Source organism: Crinia signifera, chromosome 3 (genome assembly GCF_055691185.1).
Source record: "Crinia signifera chromosome 3, ASM5569118v1, whole genome shotgun sequence".
Classification (NCBI taxonomy): domain Eukaryota; kingdom Metazoa; phylum Chordata; class Amphibia; order Anura; family Myobatrachidae; genus Crinia; species Crinia signifera.
This window is the reverse complement of record NC_139219.1, coordinates 14,769,619-14,784,329: the sequence shown is the minus strand read 5'-3', so window position 1 is coordinate 14,784,329 and position 14,711 is coordinate 14,769,619. Positions and strand designations below refer to the sequence as shown.

Sequence of the window (14,711 nt, the reverse complement as noted above, 5' to 3'; positions counted from 1 at the left end):
AACAGAAGTAAAGTAGAGAAGCAAGGCACAGGAGAGGACAGAATCAGAGCAGAGAAGCAAGGCACAGGAATGAAGAGAAGCAGGGCACAGGAGAGGAGAGAAGTAGAGCACAGGAGAGAAGAGAAGCAGGGCACAGGAGAGAAGAGAAGCAGGGCACAGGAGAGGAGAGAAGCAAAGCACAGGAGAGAAAAGAAGTAGGGCAGAGAAGCAGGGCACAGTAGAGGAGAGAAGCAGGGGGCACAGGAGAGAATAGAAGCAGAGCACAGGAGAGAAGAGAAGCAAAGCACAGGAGAACAGAAGTAGAGCAGAGAAGCAGGGCACAGGAGAGGACAGAAGCAGAGCAGAGAAGCAGGGCACAGGAGAGGATAGAAGCAGTGCACAGGAGAGGAGAGAACCAGAGCACAGTAGAGAACAGAAGTAGAGCAGAGAAGCAGGGTACAGTAGAGAAGAGAAGCAGAGCATAGGAGAAAACAGAAGTAGAGCAGAGAAGCAGAGCACAGGAGAGAAGAGAAGTAGAGCAGAGAAGCAGGGCACAGGAGAGGAGAGAAGTAGAGCAGAAAAGCAGAGCACAGGAGAGGAGAGAAGCAGGGCACAGGCAAGAACAGTAGTAAAGTAGAGAAGCAAGGCACAGGAGATGACAGAAGCAGGGCAAAGGAGAGGACAGAAGCAGAGCAGAGAAGCAAGGCACAGGAATGAAGAGAAGCAGGGCACGGGAGAGGAGAGAAGCAGAGCACAGGAGAGAAGAGAAGTAAAGCACAGGAGAACAGAAGTAGAGCAGAGAAGCAGGGCACAGGAGAGGACAGAGGCAGAGCAGAGAAGCAGGGCACAGGAGAGGATAGAAGCAGTGCACAGGAGAGGAGAGAACCAGAGCACAGTAGAGAACAGAAGTAGAGCAGAGAAGCAGGGTACAGGAGAGAAGAGAAGCAGAGCATAGGAGAAAACAGAAGTAGAGCAGAGAAGCAGAGCACAGGAGAGAAGAGAAGTAGAGCAGAGAAGCAGGGCACAGGAGAGAAGAGAGGTAGAGCAGAGAAGCAGGGCACAGGAGAGAACAGAAGCAGGGCAGAGTAGCAGGGCACAGTAGAAAAGAGAAGCAGAGCAGAGAAGCAGGGCACAGGAGAAAAGAGAAGCAGCGCAGAGAAGCAGGGCACAGGAGAAAAGAGAAGCAGAGAAGCAGGGCACAGGATAAAAGAGAAGCAGAGCAGAGAAGCAGGGCACAGGAGAGAAGAGAAGCAGAGTAGAGAAGCAGAGCACAGGAGAGAAGAGAAGCAGAGTAGAGAAGCAGACACAGGAGAGGAGAGAAGCAGAGCACAGGAGAGAAGTAGAGAAGCAGGGCACAGGAGAGCAGAGAAGCAGGGCACAGGAGAGGAGAGAAGCAGGGCACAGGAGAGGAGAGAAGCAGAGCACTGTATAAATGAAGATGAAGGAAGTAAACTACTCAAGAAAAGAGATTTAGGACAGGGTCCAGTAAAATGCAGACTAGATGTAAATATTGGCAGCTGTAATATGCGGAAACGAAGAGGAAATCTTACCATGAATTTCGGACTCTGGCACAAGCAAGATGCCCGGCTTTTGAAAGCAATGCGCAGAGATCCCCCACAACGAAACCCTGATACACAAAGATGCATATAAGGCATTTAAAATACTTTCCCCCTTATTACAGATATTATAATGGTGGAGAAATACTGCGTGAACAGAAATGTATTTGGATGTGTAATGTGCTGAAGAAGACACAGTCAGTAACCGGTGGATCTCGTGACTGTGGGATGAGCTAACAGGTGTCCTACGCGTTCCTGCGTTCAACCCACTGGATAAATGCAGAGATGATTCCAACGTGATTGGAAGTGAGGACAGGAAGATGTGCAGCTATGGAGATGTTTTACAACAATGTCACATAACTGGTTGATAAGTGGACACACTCAGGGGCAGATTTATTAAGCTCAGTGAAGTGATAAAATGTCTGGTTTTTATCACCAGCCAATCAGCTCCTACCTGTGAAGTTACAGGCTTGGTTTGAAAAATGACAGGTAGGAGCTGATTGGCCGGTGATAAAAACCAGACAGCTTATCACTTCACCGAGCTTAATAAATCTACCCCTCTGTTCTGCAGCCAGGCTGAAAGGTAAATCCATGGATTGAAGACTAATGGGCTCCCTGTGTAGGGGCATTGCCATAGTGATGTGTGGCCCCGCGCGTCACTATTGTCCGGTGATTAAGATCCAGCATGATGGATTATTATAGTTAATTGTTGGGGTCAGTGCCAGTGTTCGCTAGGCTGTGAACAATCGCAGCCTAAGCATACAGGTCTGAATCAGGCACATCATGCCCAATGGTGAAGAAAGTGAGCTGCACTCATTGGGAATCCATGTCGACAGGTGTCGTCATTGACACAAAGATCTGTGAAAACCTTACGTTGATCTTTTCAGGTGTCACTCCTAGATTACAACTACAAATGACACTTTATCGACGTCTATCAACATCGGGAATTCATCTGTTCCCCCAGCCCCTAGATCACTATGGGGTCTCCTCTACCCGATACAGACCCCGGTCCCGGAGCCTTGTACAGATATTACTGTCCTACAATATGGAGTCTTTAGTTGAGCCATTGGTAAGAACAGGTCTATGTACGTGTGAGTATCTACAGCACATGTTGTGTTAGTTGTCCCTGAGATCGTCAGTCCCCTCGTTCATGCTTGCTGAACGCACAGCTCTAAGTGACTCTATGACGACAGTATACAGTATGTGCAAAGCCTTTATTATACTGTCCTGTACTCACAGCGGTCCGGCGCGCAAGGTGCGTGAGGCTGACATCTCTGCTGAGTGGAAGAGGGGCGGTCAGTACTGTGAGGAGAGACACGCGCTGCTCTTCTGATGGAGCTCTCAGGGAAATCTCATGGAGAAAGCAGGAGTGCAAGTCCAGGGGAATGTCCTGCGGGCGCGATGACGTAGCTACAACGATTAGTGGCAGATCCCTGCGGATACAGACAGTGAGATCTCAGGAGAGTGTGCTCCCTTCATATACAGACAGTGTGATCTCAGGAGAGAGTGCTCCCTTCATATACAGACAGTGAGATCTCAGGAGAGAGTGCTCCCATCATATACAGACAGTGAGATCTCAGGAGAGCGTGCTCCCTTCATATACAGACAGTAAGATCTGAGGAGAGAGTGCTCCCTTCATATACAGACAGTGAGATCTCAGGAGAGAGTGCTCCCTTCATATACAGACAGTGAGATCTCAGAAGAGAGTGCTGTGCTCCCTTCATATACAGACAGTGAGATCTCAGGAGAGTGTGCTCCCTTCATATACAGGCAGTGAGATCTCAGGAGAGTGTGCTCCCTTCATATACAGACAGTGTGATCTCAGGAGAGAGTGCTCCCTTCACATACAGACAGTATGATCTCAGGAGAGAGTGCTCCCTTCATATACAGACAGCGAGATCTCAGGAGAGAGTGCACGCTTCACTTACAGACAGTGAGATCTCAGGAGAGTGCTCCCTTCATATACAGACAGTATGATCTCAGGAGAGAGTGCTCCCTTCATATACAGACAGTGAGATCTCAGGATAGAGTGCTCCGTGCATATACAGACAGTGTGATCTCAGGAGAGAGTGCTCCCTTCATGTACAGACAGTGTGATCTCAGGAGAGAGTGCTCCCTGCATATACAGACAGTGAGATCTCAGGAGAGAGTGCACGCTTCACTTACAGACAGTGTGATCTCAGGAGAGAGTGCTCCCTGCATATACAGACAGTGAGATCTCAGGAGAGAGTGCACGCTTCAATTACAGACAGTGTGATCTCAGGAGAGTGTTCCCTGCATATGGAGACAGTGTGATCTCAGGAGAGTGTTCCCTTTAGATACAGACAGTGTGACCTATATGCACCCATGTTAAACAATCACATTTAATATAAGGCACTATTTAATCTACCAAACCTCTATGATTCTGCCCACTGTAACCTATGAAGATGGCTGCCTCTCCTGGTACTGTCAAGGGGGCGAAAATGAGCAACACACTGGACAATATATTGTTCCTATAGGGCTGATTTCCATATGGTGCTTATTGTAACCAATGTAGTGCACACAACATGGCTGCCATGCCTGGTGCTCTGTGTGAAATGAAAGATGCAGAGTTTGGTTGAACTTGCAAGGATCTTGCCCAGTATGTCTATATCTCTCATTATGTGTCATACACTGTAGGCATTGCCTATCCTGCCCAGTGTTACCCTCTGCAGTGCACCCAATATGGCTGCCTCACTTGGATACAGCATGGGAAGGAGGAACTGATGACTCAAAATGGCCGCCAAACCCTTTGTCTCTGTATCTCACGCAAAGTTAAAATTCTTTCTTATGTCAATAGTTTCTGTATGTCCATCTATTAAGTGTTATTAGTTTAACACCAAACGGTTGACATGAATTAGGTCAACACATGTTCTTTAGGCCAAATCTTTTATATTTCATTTTACGTGACCCCCACACTTCGGGCAAGTTTACTCCTCCCAAAAGATGTCCACATGGATAGTAATATGAGGAGAAAATGTGTAAAAAACTAAAACACAAAAAGAAATGGTACATTTGAGTTATTATTTAGCCCTTTGTATGACAGAAATTGGATGTAATACCTGTTTGTGGATTTCATCTCTAGCAGGAGACTGCTGAGAGTGGACAGGACTCTGGTGTCCTCTCCAGAACCATCTCTCTCCCTCCCCAAAAGATCCAAATGGCAAAGCAGCAGGACACAGGGTCGGCAGTCCCAAGCACGAGAGAAAAGAGTGCGGAGACGTGTTACAGTGCCAGCACTGCTCTCCCTGCACAGCCTCGCACACTCTACCTGAAATACAAACAGAAGTGTCACACTCCCAGCACTGCTCTCCCTGCACAGCCTCACACACTCTACCTGAAATACAAACAGAAGTGTCACACTAGCAGCACTGCTCTCCCTGCACAGCCTCGCACACTCTACCTGAAATACAAACAGAAGTGTCACACTAGCAGCACTGCTCTCCCTGCACAGCCTCCCACACTCTACCTGAAATACAAACAGAAGTGTCACACTAGCAGCACTGCTCTCCCTGCACAGCCTCGCACTCTCTACCTGAAATACAAACAGAAGTGTCACACTAGCAGCACTGCTCTCCCTGCACAGCTTCGCACTCTCTACCTGAAATACAAACAGAAGTGTCACACTCCCAGCACTGCTATCCCTGCACAGCCTCGCACACTCTACCTGAAATACAAACAGAAGTGTCACACTAGCAGCACTGCTCTCCCTGCACAGCCTCGCACACTCTACCTGAAATACAAACAGAAGTGTCACACTAGCAGCACTGCTGTCCCTGCACAGCCTTGCACACTCTACCTGAAATACAAACATAAGTGTCATACTAGCAGCACTGCTCTCCCTGCACAGCTTCGCACTCTCTACCTGAAATACAAACAGAAGTGTCACACTAGCAGCACTGCTCTCCCTGCACAGGCTCGCACACTCTACCTGAAATACAAACAGAAGTGTCACACTCCCAGCACTGCTCTCACTGCACAGCCTCGCACACTCTACTTGAAATACAAACAGACGTGTCACACTAGCAGCACTGCTCTCCCTGCACAGCCTCGCACACTCTACCTGAAATACAAACAGAAGTGTCACACTAGCAGCACTGCTCTCCCTGCACAGCCTCGCACTCTCTACCTGAAATACAAACAGAAGTGTCCCACTAGCAGCACTGCTCTCCCTGCACAGCCTCGCACACTCTGCCTGAAATACAAACAGAAGTGTCACACTCCCAGCAATGCTATCCCTGCACAGCCTTGCACACTCTACCTGAAATACAAACAGAAGTGTCACACTAGCAGCACTGCTCTCTCTGCACAGCCTCGCACACTCTACCTCAAATACAAACAGAAGTGTCACACTAGCAGCACTGCTCTCCCTGCACACTCTACCTGAAATACAAACAGAAGTGTCACACTAGCAGCACTGCTCTCCCTGCACAGCCTCGCACACTCTGCCTGAAATACAAACAGAAGTGTCACACTCCCAGCACTGCTCTCCCTGCACAGCCTTGCACACTCTACCTGAAATACAAACAGAAGTATCACACTAGCAGCACTGCTCTCCCTGCACAGCCTCGCACACTCTACCTGAAATACAAACAGAAGTGTTACACTAGCAGCACTGCTCTCCCTGTACAGCCTCGCACTCTCTACCTGAAATACAAACAGAAGTGTCACACTAGCAGCACTGCTCTCCCTGCACAGCCTCGCACTCTCTACCTGAAATACAAACAGAAGTGTCACACTAGCAGCACTGCTCTCCCTGAACAGCCTCGCACACTCTACCTGAAATACAAACAGAAGTGTCACACTAGCAGCACTGCTCTCCCTGCACAGCCTTGCGCACACTACCTGAAATACAAACAGAAGTGTCACACTAGCAGCACTGCTCTCCCTGCACAGCTTCGCACTCTCTACCTGAAATACAAACAGAAGTGTCACACTAGCAGCACTGCTCTCCCTGCACAGCCTTGCACACTCTACCTGAAATACAAACGTAAGTGTCATACTAGCAGCACTGCTCTCCCTGCACAGCTTCGCACTCTCTACCTGAAATACAAACAGAAGTGTCACACTCCCAGCACTGCTCTCCCTGCACAGCCTTGCACACTCTACCTGAAATACAAACAGAAGTATCACACTAGCAGCACTGCTCTCCCTGCACAGCCTCGCACACTCTACCTGAAATAAAAACAGAAGTGTTACACTAGCAGCACTGCTCTCCCTGTACAGCCTCGCACTCTCTACCTGAAATACAAACAGAAGTGTCACACTAGCAGCACTGCTCTCCCTGCACAGCCTCGCACTCTCTACCTGAAATACAAACAGAAGTGTCACACTAGCAGCACTGCTCTCCCTGAACAGCCTCGCACACTCTACCTGAAATACAAACAGAAGTGTCACACTAGCAGCACTGCTCTCCCTGCACAGCCTTGCGCACACTACCTGAAATACAAACAGAAGTGTCACACTAGCAGCACTGCTCTCCCTGCACAGCTTCGCACTCTCTACCTGAAATACAAACAGAAGTGTCACACTAGCAGCACTGCTCTCCCTGCACAGCCTTGCACACTCTACCTGAAATACAAACAGAAGTGTCACACTCCCAGCACTGCTCTCCCTGCACAGCCTCGCACACTCTACCTGAAATACAAACAGACGTGTCACACTAGCAGCACTGCTCTCCCTGCACAGCCTCGCACACTCTACCTGAAATACAAACAGAAGTGTCACACTAGCAGCACTGTTCTCCCTGCACAGCCTCGCACTCTCTACCTGAAATACAAACAGAAGTGTCACACTAGCAGCACTGCTCTCCCTGCACAGCCTCGCACTCTCTACCTGAAATACAAACAGAAGTGTCACACTAGCAGCACTGCTCTCCCTGCACAGCCTCGCACTCTCTACCTGAAATACAAACAGAAGTGTCACACTAGTATTCAATCTGGGATTCCAGCTCCGGACCATTCTCATCCAATCCAACAGTAACTCGACAGTTGGAATTTAATGCTCCACGTAAAATCCGTGGATCGGCAAAAACAGCCACGGATTGTCGAAAAACAGCTGTAAATATATCAGCTCCGGTTTCCGACAAAACATATCCAACTTTAAAAAAGGTCGGATCTGACACCCTTCAATGCTGCGGTAATGGCAGCATTGAATATGTGAGTGTCACTATTTCCCATGTGTGCAAATATATTAAATACCCCCCCTAAACCTGCACATTACTAACACTGGACACTCACCTGGTACAGATGTAAGTTAAGCCGACTGCACACTGCACGCACCGCAGTCACTTTACCGCTTCCTTTCGGGCCGCAGAGAAGAACTCGGCCTCCCACCCCGAGCACCTCTCTCCTATGAGAACACAATGATATCACATCCAGGTGTTAGAGGCCTGCACAGTATATAACCCAACTCTAAGAACATCTCCGCTATAAACAGACTATCTCAGAGAATGGTATAGTGCTAACCTGACCTTGGACCCCCCAAGCCATCCTATAAGGCATCTCATAATTAGATAGAAGGATGGCAGAGATCAGAATTATATTGATGACATCATACGGTGCCCTAAGGTCTTGGATAATTGTATAAAGAAACCTCTGACAGAAAGGATTCACTTCAACTACTGTATATCGCAGCCAGAGACAACACAAGGAGGACAATTTATGTCCTAGAAATTATACATAAAAGGAAAACACTGGCTAAGAGCCAATCCCTTTATCCTGAAAAGGCAAAACTGCCGCCACACTGAAAGAGGATCAATAGCATACAGCATGGGCAGGGCCGTAACTAGGGGGGGGCTAGGGGGTCACGCGCACCGGGCGCTGGAGGGTGGGGGCGCTAGTTTGGTGTCCCGGCAGCGTGGTCCCTGGGATGAGCAGCGAGGGTCCGGGGACTGGTGGGTTAACGCCAGGTCCTAGCGGGGTCCCGAGGACTGGTGGGTTAACTCCGGCTCCTAGCGCTGCCGGACGGTGGGCGGGAGGCAGGTTTTGAAAAGACTTGCCGGACGCTGATTGGCTGAATTCAGCCAATCAGCGTCCGGCAAGTCTTTTCAAAGTCATCAGCGCTTCCCGCCGCCAGGCAGATAGTGCTAGGAGACAGAGTGAGTGAAGGCTGAAGCTACACCAGTCCCTGGACCCCTGGACGCTACACACAGGTATGTTGGCAGCGGGGGTCCAGGGACTGGTGTAGCGGCAGCTTTCACATACACAGCCGCTCGCTATTTGCCTGGCGGCGGGGGGGGGGGGGGGGGCGTCCAAATGACTGCCGACCCGGGCGCCGAAACACCTAGTTTCGGCCCTGGCATGGGTCTTCAAACTGCGGCCCTCCAGATGTTGTGAAACTACAAATCCCAGCATGCCTTGCCACAGTTTTGCTATAAGGAAGTGTTAAAACTGTGGCAAGGCATGCTGGGATTTGTAGTTTCACAACATCTGGAGGGTCACAGTTTGAAGACCCATGGCATACAGTATAAGGGGCCCATTTATCGTTCTATACTTGCGGCTAAATCCCTGATTTTTGGGGTTAGCCGCAAATATTAACTGTCCCCCGAATGTATCAGGAATGTATCTCCGATCCCTGCTGTGATCCCTCCTGTATCGCCCCTGGCTACCTCCCCCATAGGTTTTTATGGGGGATGCGAAGCTGCCCGATGTTTCAACATCAGGCAGCAGCGCATCGCATCCCTGGGCCATTCTGAGATGGCGATAGCAGTGCGGTCAGTGGGGGGGGGGGGGAGCGCTAACCCCCTGGCACCGGGCTCAGCACATCGCAGGGACAGGCTCCTTTCGGAGCCCTGTCCCTGTGAGGGGGGGATGATGCATCCCGCCGATAGGATGTATAATATCAGTAATATTCTGAATAGATCACATTGTGAATGCGATCATTGAGAAATGGGCCCCTAAATCTGTTTCAAATCTGATGTATTGGCCTCTTGTCCAATTGTTTGATACATGAATCACACACCAGAGATATGGCTACATCCAACGCCTGGTGGTATCATTTCAGCAAACCTACATATGATTCCTTTGGAAAAAATTGGGATATAGACAAAAAAGGCGCAAAGATGGAGATACTTAAGGATCTGAGTATCGGATTTTCTTCCTTTTCAGGGCGAAGGTGTTCTCTCAAGCCAGGTATGAGTTAGTAAACCATAATGAGACGTGAAACAAAAAATAAAGATATACAAAATTACAATAAATCTTAATGTGTGTGTCACTTATTATAAGACCCCCTATCGGGAGGTTATTTTAGTGTGTGAGATGAATTTGATTCCGCTGGGCGTACCGAAACTCACGTTGGACTGTGATGGTACTCCTCCTATCAAGGTTTCTTTTGGTATGGCATCAGGGGAACCAACTTCTGAACATCAATAGAGGTTTTCTCACATATAGAAGAGTATCACGATAAACTTGCACGTATTCCAAAAAAGAAGGAAAAATGGTGTCTAGAACTGTGAAGTAACTTTATAAAGTGCAAACAGTGGGCAGCTGGACAAAAATAGTGTATTTTGACAGCATACCTCACTTACATCTAAGATAGTGAGGGAACACATATAAGGGTTTCTTTAGTGTTGAGACAAAAGTGGGCGTACCCCTACTCACGATGCGAACTGTGGTTTTCAAACCTATCAAGGTTTCTTTTATCTCCGTGACTGTGAATTTGGAGATCTTAAGGAGTGTCCCACTGTATTCTTATAACTCTGATACACCGTGGATATAAAATATAAAAGTATATGTCTCAGTGTGATGGTTCAAATATGGACCCAAATGTTTAGAGAGCCCAACAATTGGAGGGCATACCTTACTCACCCCTTGTAATAGGGGGCAAAAGCCCGTAGCGTTTTCTTTATGGCTTCTATTGGATACTTTCCACCACAAAATGCCAGGGAACCAGTTTAAGATAAAATGGTATTCCACCAAAATATTTTTAATCCATACAAAAAAGTTTTACAGAAAATCCCATAAGTGACATAGGGACAGAGGGATTTTCAAGCAAAAAACAAGTCCAAAATTTCAAAAAACAAAAGAAGACAAAAATTTAAAAACTTGAATAAAACAATACATACATCCGGAAGTGTGGCTGTTCACTCTCCTCTGACAGAATCTACGCATTTCGGTCGGGGTTACCTTTATCAAGATGTGGTCACCCCGACCGAAACGCGTAGATTCTGTCAGAGGAGAGTGAACAGCCACACTTCCGGATGTATGTATTGTTTTATTCAAGTTTTTAAATTTTTGTCTTCTTAAATTTTTGTCTTCTTTTGTTTTTTGAAATTTTGGACTTGTTTTTTGCTTGAAAATCCCTCTGTCCCTATGTCACTTATGGGATTTTCTGTAAAACTTTTTTGTATGGATTAAAAATATTTTGGTGGAATACCATTTTATCTTAAACTGGTTCCCTGGCATTTTGTGGTGGAAAGTATCCAATAGAAGCCATAAAGAAAACGCTACGGGCTTTTGCCCCCTATTACAAGGGGTGAGTAAGGTATGCCCTCCAATTGTTGGGCTCTCTAAACATTTGGGTCCATATTTGAACCATCACACTGAGACATATACTTTTATATTTTATATCCACGGTGTATCGGAGTTATAAGAATACAGTGGGACACTCCTTAAGATCTCCAAATTCACAGTCACGGAGATAAAAGAAACCTTGATAGGTTTGAAAACCACAGTTCGCATCGTGAGTAGGGGTACGCCCACTTTTGTCTCAACACTAAAGAAACCCTTATATGTGTTCCCTCACTATCTTAGATGTAAGTGAGGTATGCTGTCAAAATACACTATTTTTGTCCAGCTGCCCACTGTTTGCACTTTATAAAGTTACTTCACAGTTCTAGACACCATTTTTCCTTCTTTTTTGGAATACGTGCAAGTTTATCGTGATACTCTTCTATATGTGAGAAAACCTCTATTGATGTTCAGAAGTTGGTTCCCCTGATGCCATACCAAAAGAAACCTTGATAGGAGGAGTACCATCACAGTCCAACGTGAGTTTCGGTACGCCCAGCGGAATCAAATTCATCTCACACACTAAAATAACCTCCCGATAGGGGGTCTTATAATAAGTGACACACACATTAAGATTTATTGTAATTTTGTATATCTTTATTTTTTGTTTCACGTCTCATTATGGTTTACTAACTCATACCTGGCTTGAGAGAACACCTTCGCCCTGAAAAGGAAGAAAATCCGATACTCAGATCCTTAAGTATCTCCATCTTTGCGCCTTTTTTGTCTATATCCCAATTTTTTCCAAATGTTCATATTGTTGAAGTAAGGGTGTATCTTCAGGGATTGTGATTTTTTTGGCAGCATTGCGCCACGTATCTCCTGTCATCTTTTCTACATACTACATATGATTCCAGCTGAGGAACTACACATTCCAGCATGACCGGCCGTATTGTCACTATTCGGGCATGCTAGGATGAATAGTTCTACGGCAGCTGCATTACCATTTGTACAAGTTTCTTTTTGTTTTTACTCTTTCCTGTGCAACAACACAGTCAAGAGTATAAACATTTGGCATTTACCTGTCGCTAGGCTGCGAACATACATCTGAATCGGGCCCCATGTAGCCAATATACAATGACCCCCTTGCTTGCCAATACATAGTACCCCCAGGGTCCTATATAAAAGGTCGCGGTTGATAACATGTTGGAAATATAGTATACACATACAAATCAGGTGAATCCTTAACCCTTACATGGTCTGCAGATGAGGCTGGAGTACCCGGCACATGTCATCCACTACATGCGACAGACCCGCTGGTGACAGACTGCTCCAGAACACGTGGCCGTCGCGGGAAGGAAAGGAAGGGACAAAGCTGTGTGTGCTGCCCACCTGTTTATAGACAGCAGCATGAGCAATTTCCATGCATTATAACACACACATATACATTAGCCCCATACATGTCCTGGTCAATGACTCCCATCTCACTATTCCACAACATTTCAGGTACTGTCCGAGCCAATCGCAACAGCGCCTCCATGTGTACAATCTGTGTAGCTCATGTTATTTAAGGGGTTTCAGAAAAGTCTGTGCAACCCCCTCAACTATATGAACAGCAGCATTATATGTGGCTCTGAATGAGGCCCATTGTACCCACGGCTAACATCACCTGATAGAGAGTGGTGTGAGTGGTGTCCGCCATGTATCCAGGACGTGTCTCCTCTCCATCTTGCCCTTCTATTCTCCGGACCTTAAAGTAGAGGTCAGGGCACCTAGAAGGGAATAATCATGGGCTTAGTATCTGTAGGAAAACAAGAGACATTTAACCACACATATAACGCTGGCTTAGCAGTGCCATCGGAGCTTGTGGTCGCAGGTAGACAGAGGGTCACCCCCCCAGTGAGGACGGAACGTATGCACAAACCCTACACTCCGTATCACTTCAGGCTAAAGTCTCCACACAGCCAGGATAGAACACCAATGCATAATAGATACAGAGATGTATATATCGGATACCCCTTTCACACTGCACTTGTTAAACGGTATATTGCCGTTTTTTTCACATTTCAAAACGTTTAAGGCTGCAGTGTGAAACCGCCAGAGTTGATTTACTGGTTAGAGATAACCGGTATTTCAAAACGTTTAAAAAGCAGAGTCCTACACGTTTCAGAGCCGTTTTTTATGCAGTGAGAATGGCTCTGAAACGGTATTTAGTAAAAACAACAGATTCCAGACCTGTGATAGGCTGTCCCTTGCATTCTGCCTTAAAACATGATCAGGGGATTAAACGGGTTGACTGATGTGAATGGTACTTAAACAGTATTTAAAACGGTAATCTACTGCAATGTGAAGGCTCGGACCCGTTTTAAATACCGTTTAAAAATACCGGTTTTTGAAACATTTTGACAGTGTGAAAGCGGTATTACTAATGTACAGCAACTGTGATTGGATACTAATTCAACATTAACATTTATGTCTATAGAAGGTAACTAATGTCTGGCCTTGGCAGCTGGACATTCTGGCCCCCACACACTAGAAAGATTTTTTTAGCCGATTGTCCGATTTCCGACCGATCGGCCGGTTATTGCTGATTATCGGTAGAAATCGGCCGATCTGTCGGAAATCGGACAAAAAATCGTTCTAGTGTGTGGGGGCCTTTAGGGTAGCACAGATGTCTGATGCACTAGGTACACTAGTGGTGGATCACACAAATATACATACACCCTAGAGGTGAGATGAACGCACACATACATGTACACTAGTGGTGGATCACACATATATACATACACCCTAGAGGTGAGATGAACGCACACATACATGTACACTAGTGGTGGATCACACATATATACATACACCCTAGAGGTGAGATGAACGCACACATACATGTACACTAGTGGTGGATCACACAAATATACATACAACCTAGAGGTGAGATGAACGCGCACATACATGTACACTAGTGGTGGATCACACAAATATACATACACCCTAAAGGTGAGATGAACGCACACATACATGTACACTAGTGGTGGATCACACAAATATACATACACCCTAGAGGTGAGATGAACGCACACATACATGTACACCAGTGGTGGATCACACAAATATACATACACACTAGAGGTGAGATGAACGCACACATACATGTACACTAGTGGTGGATCACACAAATATACATACACCGTTGAGGTGAGATGAACGCATACATACATGTACACTAGTGGTGGATCACACAAATATACATACACCGTAGAGGTGAGATGAACGCACACATACATGTACACTAGTGGTGGATCACACAAATATACATACACCGTTGAGGTGAGATGAACGCATACATACATGTACACTAGTGGTGGATCACACAAATATACATACACCCTAAAGGTGAGATGAACTCACACATACATGTACACTAGTAGTGGATCACACAAATATACATACACCCTAGAGGTGAGATGAACGCACACATACATGTACACTAGTGGTGGATCACACATATATACATACACACTAGATCAGTGGTTCCCAACCGTGGTCCTCAAGTACCCCCAACAGTGCACGTTTTCCAGGTCTCCACACAGAATAAGAAGTGCTATAATTAGCTCCACCTGTGGATCTTTTAAAATGTGTCTGAATAATGAGTGCACCTGCCGGGTGACCTGGAAAACGTGCACTGTTGGGGGTACTTGAGGACCAGGGTTGG

At 46.6% G+C, this 14,711-nt stretch overlaps 1 protein-coding gene across 1 annotated transcript in view; it reads right to left on the bottom strand.

Moving 5' to 3' along the window:
* Positions 1 to 14,711, bottom strand: part of PEX6 (peroxisomal biogenesis factor 6) — a 47,738-nt gene that overhangs the window by 21,041 nt on the left and 11,986 nt on the right. Inside the window, exons 4-9 of the mRNA XM_083175325.1 lie at positions 12,672 to 12,774; positions 12,258 to 12,394; positions 7,793 to 7,904; positions 4,616 to 4,824; positions 2,773 to 2,968; positions 1,530 to 1,606 (exon numbers count right to left, since the gene is read on the bottom strand). Of these exons, the coding sequence (XP_083031451.1) occupies positions 1,530 to 1,606; positions 2,773 to 2,968; positions 4,616 to 4,824; positions 7,793 to 7,904; positions 12,258 to 12,394; positions 12,672 to 12,774 (834 nt within the window). The remainder of the gene's footprint in view (positions 1 to 1,529; positions 1,607 to 2,772; positions 2,969 to 4,615; positions 4,825 to 7,792; positions 7,905 to 12,257; positions 12,395 to 12,671; positions 12,775 to 14,711) is intronic.